Source organism: Panicum hallii, chromosome 4 (genome assembly GCF_002211085.1).
Source record: "Panicum hallii strain FIL2 chromosome 4, PHallii_v3.1, whole genome shotgun sequence".
Lineage (NCBI taxonomy): Eukaryota > Viridiplantae > Streptophyta > Magnoliopsida > Poales > Poaceae > Panicum > Panicum hallii.
Genome location: NC_038045.1, coordinates 5,980,508 through 5,991,307, shown reverse-complemented (window position 1 = coordinate 5,991,307; position 10,800 = coordinate 5,980,508). Strand labels below are relative to the sequence as shown.

The 10,800-nt window shown below is 46.7% G+C and overlaps 2 protein-coding genes across 5 annotated transcripts; one reads left to right on the top strand and one right to left on the bottom strand.

Annotated features, from left to right (window-relative positions):
• Nucleotides 1–6,746: 6,746 nt before the first annotated feature.
• LOC112890061 lies at nt 6,747–10,552 on the top strand. Of its 4 annotated transcripts, none has more exons than XM_025956900.1 (6): nt 6,747–6,988; nt 8,949–9,218; nt 9,336–9,452; nt 9,568–9,841; nt 9,969–10,166; nt 10,265–10,552. In XM_025956900.1, exons 2-5 carry the CDS (start codon nt 8,992–8,994, stop codon nt 10,101–10,103), a joined length of 753 nt encoding a protein of 250 aa, XP_025812685.1. In that variant the 5' UTR covers nt 6,747–6,988; nt 8,949–8,991; the 3' UTR covers nt 10,104–10,166; nt 10,265–10,552. The 4 variants fall into 4 exon arrangements, with proteins under 4 accessions (XP_025812685.1, XP_025812687.1, XP_025812688.1 ...); XM_025956902.1 differs by having other exon boundaries at nt 10,239–10,552; XM_025956903.1 differs by having other exon boundaries at nt 9,568–9,845.
• On the bottom strand, nt 7,020–8,823 carry LOC112890062. The gene is made up of 2 exons (XM_025956904.1): nt 8,610–8,823; nt 7,020–8,477 (listed from the first exon to the last, which is right to left on the bottom strand). The coding sequence occupies exons 1-2, from the start codon at nt 8,808–8,810 to the stop codon at nt 8,250–8,252; spliced, it is 429 nt and encodes a 142-aa protein (XP_025812689.1). The 5' UTR covers nt 8,811–8,823; the 3' UTR covers nt 7,020–8,249.
• Nucleotides 10,553–10,800: the final 248 nt, after the last annotated feature.

Here is a 10,800-nt window from a genome sequence, read left to right as displayed (position 1 = left end):
AGATATGCAACCCTAACCTCATTTAACAATGGCACATTAAAATTTGTACTATAGAGGAATAACATGAGTTTTAAAAATTATAAGAATGTTGGAACTTCTTTGTGGTGTGGATAAATTATTGTAACACATTAGTGCCCGATTGGTTACTGGCTGTTATATGTATTAAGAAGAAGTCCAAGAGTACCAGAGCTCACTTTTCGTCTTCCTGGCCAACAAGAGTATTAGCTTCAAATTTCCTTTTGACGAACATAGAGTGGTCAGCTAGTCATTGAATGAACTCTAAACACAATACAGATAAAAGCCAAACCGAGCCACATGAGTGTTGGACAACCATGATTTTTATGCAAATGTATTGTTAGAGTGTGTGTTCACCCTTTTCTTCGTGTACACCGTGTGCCTCGTAATTTTTTTCCTTAAGAAAAATGTTTACATAGAAGGAAACAATAAAGATGGATGGAATATAGGTATCTTGGTGAATTTACTAAGTTACTGGGATATCACCAAGCAACTGTTTAATTAGTGGTTCAAACTCCAGTTCTATTTGCATTATGAATATACAAAAAATTGTTGCATTTCATTCTTTCAAGGAGTAGTATTTGAAATTTCTTCAGATTGTCAGACAAAGTATTTGCATTTCAAATATTAACTGGCGTGATGTCATTGCGAAGGCAAGAAAACAGGGATTGCTTCATGAGAATTTAGCATAAACTTATAGTATGTCATGATCGAGAGGTGAGGAAATTTGTAGATCTTCCAACTGGTATGCAACGGCCTCCTGCCTAAAAGGAAGATCTTCAGGGAGTTCTCTTCCTCCTGCTTCACAACAAGAAGCTAGCCCCCTACCCATATGCAATGAAGAAAAGTGTTAGTTAAGGAAGGGTATATGTTAGATTTAGTACTTTGCTTCCAGAAATGTTAGTGAACATCATAAACAGTTAAAATTTAGGGATAATATATATGCCTGATGATGACATTTGCGCGTAGAGTTCTCATTGTAGTCTTTAGTAGCATGATTTGGTGCAAATAGTGACTTTTCATTGCAGGCATGGACAAAGGAGAAGCCCAATCATCATGTATACAGAATGACTCAGTGATATTTTGTTTTATGTATTTCAATTTTCGAATTGTTTGTTCAGTTTACATTGCAGCAACAAATCAGCACTCCTCTAGTATATTCTTGAACAGAACAAAGTATTTTGTTTAGGAGCCAAAAAAAAATCTATTAGGCCTTGCCTTTTTCCCATTATCACAACCAGACAGAAGTGAAAGTGTGAAACACTGCCATCCACGGAGTGTACAAAACTCAAAAGTGGTACCTTAACTAATTAGATCTATTAATAGAATCATCTGCAGATTTTTCTTTGTAAAAAACACAAGCCTGTTGCAGGTTTTTTTAATACAGTTACATTCACAGAGTCACGGATTTACAGCCAGACTGGTTAGAGCATCTCTAAATCATCATTTAGAGAGTTATTTGAGTAAAAATCATTTTGTATATCTTTATACTCTTCAACAGATTTTCTATATCTTGTCATAGTCTAGAGAGTAATTCTCGCTCTCCATCTTTAGCTAGCGAGAAATCCGAAATTGAAGAGGTGTATATTTAGATATCCAACTGAAGAGGCTGTTCGAAGGTAATTTTTAACTAAAATCTGTATTTCTAAAGATATAAAGAGTCTCTTGGAGATGCTTATAGTCCACAAAACTACAAAACACAATATGTGCCACCATGCAGTTTCCGCAATTGAAAGTTTTTCTACACAACTCATAATGATCCTCAAATCAGATGCTGCGTAACAAGGCTGGAATAGGAACAGCAAAAAAAATCCGCCTCACCTTCGTGCGGTGTGGTCGGCGTCGGCGCCAAACCCTGAGGACTCGCCGAGGCCCGAGCCAGGGTGCACGAACGCCCCGCTGTGCATGTTGTGCACGTTAGCGTTGTAGAGCCCCATCGTCTAGAATCATACGCGAGCACCCAGATCGGATCAGCCGGATCAAAAGAGCAAGAGGGGGAAGGGCGACAATGCAAGGAGGGGATGAAGATCGTGTTGTTCCAGATTGTTCCTGACCTTGCCCCGGGAGGAGACGAGGGTAGGGTTTCTTTGGTCGAGCGTGACGTTGGTGTGACGCCCTGAAAATTACCAAGTCAAATTATGCGCTAAGATATTTTTGTTCAAAACCTTTTCGTCGTCAAAGCTCGTTCAACCCTAAACCCTGATCCTCTCCCGGATTCGCCGCCATTCTGACGCCCGACTCCAGCTGTCTGCCCAGCCCCCCTTTTGCAATATCTGTGCCCTCTTTTCCCTCGTCGCCGTCCCATCCCGCACCGCTCGGCGGTCTGTCGACCACGCGCGACCACCTTTCCGCGATCGGCGCCGACGCGATCCCCTTCCTATTTCTTTTTCTTGCTCTCTCCTTCTCTCTCTCCCATTTCTTTTCTTTTCCCTCTTTCTTTTTTCTTTCTCTTTTTCTTTCTTCCTTTTCTTTCTTCTTTTCCCCTCCTCCCTCCTGCTTGGCTCCCGCACGCGCGCCCCCCTGGCCGCACCCCGCCGCGCCAGGCGCCAGCCGCCTCCCTCCTTCACGCGCGCATGGCTGGCCGACCTTGCCCCCCCCCCCCCCGGTGCGCTGCAGAGCAGCCGCACCGCAGCTCGGCCCGCACGCGACACGCGCGCCCCGGCCCGCCCACGAGCACACGCACCGCGTGGCCGCGCTGCACGCCGTGCCGGCTGCAGCTGCCGCATCCCGCCCTCGCCGCTCGCGCCATCGCCCTGTGCTCGCACAGCCTCTCCCCCACGTGCCCGACGACGCCTCGACGCCCACGCCTCGCCGCACGCCGCGTCACGACGCAAACAAACGGCCGAAGCGCCATTAATGGCGCTCCGCACCGGCCACCGGCGCGGCCACCCCCCTCCACCGCCTTCCCCGACCTATAAGTAGGGCCTTCGCGCAGCCCCGGCCACCACCATCGCCCTCGCCACCGCGCGCCCCCTCCCCAAGCTCTCAGCGCCGCCACCGCCCACAGCTCTGCCGCCGCCCGCCGTGGCCCGCCCTCCACGCTCCACCCTAGCTCAAGGTGAGGAAGGGGATGGAATCCCCTCGCCTTCCCCACTCTTTTGCCCCTATCCCCGGCCGCCGCCGCGCCCCGGGCACCGGGAATCGGCGCCGAGCGCCCCCACCCCCTCTCCTCTGTTTCCCGTGGGGAGAGGAGGAAGAAGGTGGCAGTTTGCCACAAAACCCCCTGGCCCTCTCCCTTTTCTCTAAAAAGAACCCCCCTTGCGCCACTTTTGCTTATAGGCCCTTCTGCTTTTAGCTATTCAGGAAAACCAAAACCCCCGTCTCATAAACTTAATTTTAATTAGGTCCCTACACCTTTCTAGTATACCCCAAGTACTTTCTGGAGTTATAACCAAGCCCTGCCTCCTCTAAAACATTTACAAACAGGTCCCTGACTCCTTGTTTAACCCTTAAACCTTTATAGAACCTATCATTTTATGCGCCAAACGATCTCCGATCGACCTGAAACTTTACCACACCCTTTCTAGCATAGTTTTGGTCATGTCATTAGGAAACCACCTAGAAATATTTCTCCTATCCCCATAACTAAATTGTTTCTGATTCGAGCTCAACGATAAAAGCTTTTAATCCTCTCGCCTGATTGTGCGCTTGTTTGTATGCGTCGTAGAACACGGTGTGAACGAGGGAGAACCCGACTGCGAGCAAAGTGAACGAAGACCAGTTTTGCGGCCCCGAACCCGAGGGACTGCTTCGATCAGGACCTCCCGCAAAGATTTGAAGATGGCAATAGTTCAATCCCGCCCTTTGATGCATGTTTCTGTCCTAGTTTTTATAAACGCAACCCGTTGGCCTGTTTTATAAAAATGCACGTTTTCGCGTGAGAAAACATGGTAGGATAGCCACCCTTGTTTTGCGATAACCACCCCTTGTTTTGTGATGACTATTCCTTGACCACCTGTTTTATAAATAAAAACGTGTGTGTGTGTGGGAAGAGGTAAAAGGTGGTTTCGAAAAATGAGTTGGATGGGATGGATGGCATTTCTGTGAGAATTGCCGTTGGTGTGCTCGTACCTGTGTGGTTGGGCAAGGAAGGAAGATATCCATCTTGTCACCCTAAGGACCGAGTTGATGTGTCATCTCACCTAGCTTCCTGTCGTGCAAACCACTTGACCATTGTATGGGCAACGGCTTAGCATAAAACCCACTAGTTAGTCTGATAGCCATCAGGAGAGCTGGGAGCAACGGGTGATCAAGGAAAAGGGATAAGCCCGGTGTGACTTATGCCCCGGTTAAACCTCGGAGATAGGTCGAATAACCTCTTGATGGATCCCGTGGTGGCTAGTCAGGTCTAGCTAAGGTGGGTAATGGCTTTGTTGGGATCTGCACCGACACTAAGGTGATCGTGCTGTGGTACCCCACCTGTGGGTAAAGTTGCACACCTCTGCAGAGTTAAAATCTATTCGAATAGCCGTGCCCACGGTATTGGGCAAGTTACAGTATGGTCACATAACTAGTGTTTCTCTCTAGGAATGGTTGGACTGGTGTGGGTTGTTTGGAAAGTGTCCGGCAGTTGTGCCGTGTGCTACGGCGGACGGGGAGTCCGGTAGCAGCTTAAAACTTGGATCCTGTGTGAATCAACATCATGTGCTCCTTGGTACTAGAAAACTTGTTTTGAAAATGTTTTTTTAAAATGAACCTTTGCATACAACCGAATTTTCCGCAAATGAACCATGACCTTATCCTTGGATTGTCCTGTGCATTGGTTTCTGCTATACCCCCCCTCCGTGGGTGTGATTGGACTTGCTGAGTACGTTTGTACTCACCCCACTCTTACTTTTTACAGCAGAAGATCCAGACTACCTCCCCGAAGACGTCGAGTAGGGTTTAATTTCGTCCTGCACCCAGTCTTGCCTGTGGTTAGGGCCACCGCTGGAGTTCCGCATGGCACAAGACTCTGATGACCCTCTTTTCGTAGCTAGTGTAGTAGTGTGGGTTTTAGTTGTAATCCTCACGATAATGGCGTTTCACTGCCCATTACCGCGTAGAGTTGTACGGTGATGTACCATCTGATGTAATAGAAGTGTTATCAGCCTCCTGGGACTGATAAAGCATCACTTTTAAGTCTTCCCTGATGGGGGACGCTTCAGTTGGAGAGCGGGCAGACGAGCTCCTTGCCACCATCCTCCACGGCTGGGGCGGTCTCGGCGGCGCTCATGGCGGGAGACGGCGAGGTCGAATGGGAGCGGTGAGGGTTTAGGCGGGGGGATGGAGGACCCTCGTGCCAGATAGCGACAGAGACTATGCGTTGTGGGCTGAAGGCATCAATCGGCCCAAACCCGGGAGAGTTTTGGGTTTATTGGATTCCTTCCTTCCTAAGGAGGCCTTAGGCCTCCTCAAATAAAGCTACCTAGCTAGCTCATAGAAGTCCAACTCATCATTTTGCTTACATGGAAGAAAAATAATGTGAAAAGAGAGAGAGTGTACTATCTCTTCTTCAAGAGCTAGCTCATAGAGAAAAATGGACAATCCACTTTATTAATGAGAGAGAGGTTATAGAACCCAAGATGCTTTGAACAATATGCTATAAGATAAACCAATAGAGGGGTAATATTTTTTATTATCTCTTGTATAAGGTGGACAAGCTTAGAGCCAGTGCACTAGCTCAACCATTGGAGGCGGCCTTATGGTAACCGGGGGGAAGAGTGGCCCCCGTGTCAGAAATAATCCAGGTTGCGTGCGGTTGAGCTATCATATAGAGCTGAACAATTTTTTATCCCGGTTCATAAAAAAATTGTTCTACGTTCATAAAAAAATGTTCCACCAAAAAAATCATCCAAACATATTCAAGTGTCATCTTATTTTGAAGATTTCTTCGTAACAAATATAGTGGTGCAATTAGATTTTGATTTAGATCGCTCTAGCGCGTTGTAAAACTCTTTTTCTATCTTAATACAAAGATGCACAACTCTCTTGTGTATTCGATAAAAAATAGATTTTGATTTGGATATACAGTTTAAAAATATAATCTTTTTTCTTGTTATATCTTTTCATTTCTTCTTCAACCACATGCTCAGTTTGTTTGGGCTTCTGTAATGCCTTCATAGCCACTCACATATGTGCTAGGATATGTGACTCCTAACAGCTCTCAATGTGTAACCAGCAGTATTGCCTTGATCTTTCTTGCTCCATCATTTTATACGACTAACATTAACCACATTTGCACTATTACCTTGATGAAGTAAACTGTCACTTTCACGAAGTGGATGGATCCTCCAACTCTACATCCAAGATCATACTCAAGAATATATCCACCAGCACTCGAACCAGATCTTAGATCTTGGCCAAAAGGGTACAAAGGCTCAGAGCTGGTGCGTGAAGGAAGATCCTTGGGTCATCACATACCCGAGGACTCCTATCCTTGTGTAGGTGACCACACCACCTCAACAGGACCCTCCTCCATCGCCACCTTCATTTGGAATGGTGAGTTATAGCCTACTTCTGCCTTGAAGCGTGCATTTATTTTTTTGAAAATAAAGAAAAAAGTCTTCCTCCATGGGCTCGATCAATCCCACAAGATTGTGGGTCGGGATTTGAAGACCACGAACTCAATTGGGCCAGCCTATCTTCCAGGCCTCAGCCCCACACCCTGCTTCACTCTCACGCGCGGCGTGCCTTGCAATTGCAACCATCTCCGTGCGGCGGACGGATTCTGTGTCCGAGTCCCAAGCAAGTCGGCGCGGCTGCGAGCCCACCCCTCATCTATAAGAGGAAAGGCAGGGGAGGTGCCCGTCGCCGCCCCACCTATCGCCCTGCTACCTGTGCTATCTCCGTTCCTCACCAGTCACCATCCCACTGCCACCGCGGTCTATTATTGAAGCCCTCGATCGGCTACCGCGCGTCCCATCCGCGCTGGCCGCTGCCGACATCGCGGCGGCGCCCTGCTACCTGTGCGATCTGCTAGTTCGGCACACAGGTCAGCTAGCTCATCTCCTTCCCCACCAGCATCTTCCCCCAATTTCTGATTCGGATCCGCCGTACGAGTTGTCCTGCGTTGAATGAAATAGCCACAATATGTATCTAGATCAATCTGTTTGTTTTCACGGCACTGTCGTCCTCCCCAGGTGCGCCCTCGTGGCCGATGGTGCGAACCCAGCCATCGGCCAGTGCATCTCTCTCTCCCTCCGTTTTTTTTTTAATTATTATTATTATTATTATTATTATTATTATTATTATTATTATTATTATTATTATGTTTGTAATTCTTCAAATTGGACGTCAGGAAAAACAACAAACAAACTAACTATATCATTAGCTGACCCTCTGCTAGCTTGGGCAAAGTACTAGTTCTTCAATTTTAACAAACTGAAGAGTAACATATGGATCGGATGGAACACCATGCATCCGGTGAATTTAAATAAATAAAAAGCTTATGGTAATCCTCTCTCGAGTCGTAGCTAGTGGTGGTAATGACCATAAACGTATAAAATTCGGTGCATTCTTTTTTCCAGCTTGATTCTTAAATTTTCTACTCCTTCCGTCCTACAAAAATTGTTCGTTTAGCCTTTAAATTTTATCCACAAAGAGTGTTCATCTAAATAAAATAATATCAAATACCGAGAAATAATTGCATAGAGAAAGGTAAGTAGAAGTTACTTTTCAGGTTGCAATGCATTTGCATTTATTGAGAATGTAGAGAATCAAATAAACAGTACGGTGTTCAATCACAAATGCTATAGTTAATTGAGGGTAATATAGTTATTTTCCACTACTGGTAATATATCTGAAATTTTCTAAACGAATAGTCTTCATGGGACGGATGGAGTATGCTAAACAATTATCTGTTTCCCGTCCCTAGTCATAGCTTTAGCTGATCCACAAGCCCGGCACGAGCACTTTATTAGTTGGTCCTATTTATCAATCCAACAAAAAAATACGATTAAGATCGATGTGTGAATAATATAGCTTAGATTTGTGCTAAACATGCTAACAATTTGTGGACGACGTAGTACCTGCTGGAGCAACACATAGTAGGTAGCTAGCTCTATATAGCTAGCCCGTGTATCCGGTAAAGCCGCCGGCAGTCGGGTGCCACATCCCCGTGCAGAAGGTGCAGTTACTGACCGTGTGATCTGTCCAGATCGATTAACAGAACGAAAAAGAGAGAGAGAGAGAATTAGCCCATTTTTTTCAGTCCGGCAAGCCAGCATTCATGTAGTATTAATAAAGACGGCCAATTAGCAGCAGTAGTAATGCTTTCTCCCTCCCCGCAGCTTGATGACTATGGTGACCCGCTCTGGCCCGCGGTTCCCGACGAGCTCCGCGAAGAAGAACCTCTTGGTCTTGTACGGCATCTTGCCGCTGTAGGCGACGTGGAAGTAGAGCCTCCTGTCTCCTGCGTCCAGCACCGTGCGGTCGAAGGCGTGGGTGTCGATGCCGCTGATGTCCGAGAGCGTCGCGATGCCCTGCTCGACGCACGGCGCAGAATCGTTCATTAGCTAGTCCTAATCCTAATATATATATATATAGGATATATATATATATACATATATAAATAGTTAGGTGAGCTATTGATCGATCAGATCATCAGCGCGTACCATCTGAGCCGCGGCCATCCTGGCGCGGGTATTGAGCTGGTTGGTCGCGCTGTTGCGGTTGAAGTCGTCGGCGGAGCAGGGCCCTCTGGCGAAGGGGTCCGCCGAGTCCGGCGGCACGGTGGCGAGCCTGTTGCCGCCGGCGGCGGCGACCCTCCTCATGAGGATGAGGGCGTCGTAGTACTCGTCAGAGCCGCCCGCCATTGACGACGACCTACGGTATTGTCAGTCACACGCTAGCTGATGCAATGAAGTGAGCTCAACCGCTTGCGGTTGTGATTACTACATATATATATATGTGGCTATATATAATGACCGCTCCCAGTTAATTATATTCTGCAGCTTGTTAATTGGGGTAATCGTGTTGGACTAGTCGCCGTGATCGATGGACAAGCCAAGGACATCGATATCGACCCCGGCTGCTGCTGCTGCTTCCGCACCTGGTGGCCGGAGAGACCACCATAGCACTGAGTTGGGGCAGGAGGGTGCCCTCGTGCAAGAGAGGACGATGGCGGCTATGCAGATTCTGCCATCAGGCCATGGTGCCAGCTGCGGCGGCGCCTCATCGCTCTCGCCACCGCCTGCCGCTCCAGCTCCTCTCACTCTTTCTCTGTAAGTGAAAAATTTGAGATGATAGCTAGCTAGCTGCTGGCCAGTCGTCCCTTCTCTTTCGTTGTTTTCGAACTGTCGACGAGACCTTTAATTTGCACGCCATGATTGATGCACCAGGCGGAGCAACATCAGTACTGCTGGCACACTACTGGTGGATGACGATGAGGAGCCTGACTCGCCTACATCTCCCGGGTCATGTAGTATTCCACCCGACGGTTACACTCCACTAGTAAGGTCAGCAGTAACTGAATCCCGCTATCATTTCTCAGGCTAACTAGCCCTCTTGATGTAGACTAGTGTCAAGTTCGCAGTGATGTAACATGCGTAATGATCTCTCTCTTTTTTTCAGAACCTTTTCTTTCGGCGAATATGGACCACTGCCACCTCCTGTGAATCGAGAGCTAGCAGCAGCATGCTACAATGCTAAAAGCAGCTGCACAGCAAGTCCTTCCATGGATGCATCATTCCAACCGATTCAAGATGACGAGCCTCCCATCTCCGGTGATCTGGGGTATGATATGTACCCACCTGACTACAGCGTAGAGCCTCGGTTCGCCGTTCGTCAGGCCACTGAGTTTGCAGAGATCGCGCTGCGATGTCATAACGATGATCCAAGCAACGATGTATGTATGTATATATATAAACCACCATTTATCGATGTTTTGTCGGTCGATAAACCGGTCATTGATCATTACAGAATTGACTTTCAGGTAACATGTTTTGTACTTTGTGCATATATCTAATCATCAGGTGAAGTATGAACTTGTAAAGGCCAGCGTGAGCAGTTACATGTTTGAAGGTAGTGGTAACTACGGCCATGTCAACTTCACCGCAAGGGCAAAGCAGCAAGATGGTTATGAGGGCAGCTGTTCTTCGCAGAGCTGAATCTACGAGACTTGAAAACTCTGACGTGCTTTCGCTCCTTGGAAGGAAAGGAAGATCAAGTTGGTTAGTCTCCTCGCTCATTTGTTTTTGTTCATTTCTTTCGGGAGTAATTTTGTTGTCTAAAACATCGATCAGGTTCATGTACATGGAAATGGTCGCAGGTGGGCGTATGAGGATGGACACGGAAGCCAAAGGTGAAGACCTGGAGCATTGTTACGCGTGTGATAATGAACTGAAACACCCACGGGATGGAGCGTGGTATCAAGCCGGCCACAGGACAGGGCGTCTTCTGCGCTAATAATGTCCGTAGACTCGTGCTAGTGTCTACCAATCTTATGGCTTGCTTGGCACATGGCAAGAGTATGATGGTGTGTATTAAACATGTAACTTTAATAATATACTCTAAAATAATTATATGGCCTCCTATTTATGTACTCTAAAGTGTAAACATCCCAACAATATGTTTTAATCGTGTTTAAGTTGTTACCTACAAAAGCCCAAAGCTTGGTACAAGAAAGATCGTACTAACCAACTTGGCTAAGACTAACTTTGACCAAATCTATAGAAAAATAGAGCAACAAGTATACTAACCAATATATGAACTATCAACATATATTTTATGGTGGATTCAACGTAGCAAATTTGGTATTATAAAGTTATTATTTTTTCTATAAAATTGGTTAAAGTTGGACAAATT

What these genes read in the sequence shown, in the direction of transcription:
- LOC112890062 (XM_025956904.1), bottom strand. Translation starts at nt 8,810, where the DNA reads ATGGCGGGCGGCTCTGACGAGTACTACGACGCCCTCATCCTCATGAGG. An exon ending in GGATGGCCGCGGCTCAGATG is followed by an intron (nt 8,478 to 8,609) that starts GTACGCGCTGAT and finishes TGCGTCGAGCAG; the next exon opens with GGCATCGCGACGCTCTCGGA.
- LOC112890061 (XM_025956900.1), top strand. Translation starts at nt 8,992, where the DNA reads ATGGACAAGCCAAGGACATCGATATCGACCCCGGCTGCTGCTGCTGCT. An exon ending in GCTCCTCTCACTCTTTCTCT is followed by an intron (nt 9,219 to 9,335) that starts GTAAGTGAAAAA and finishes TTGATGCACCAG; the next exon opens with GCGGAGCAACATCAGTACTG. An exon ending in GGTTACACTCCACTAGTAAG is followed by an intron (nt 9,453 to 9,567) that starts GTCAGCAGTAAC and finishes TCTTTTTTTCAG; the next exon opens with AACCTTTTCTTTCGGCGAAT.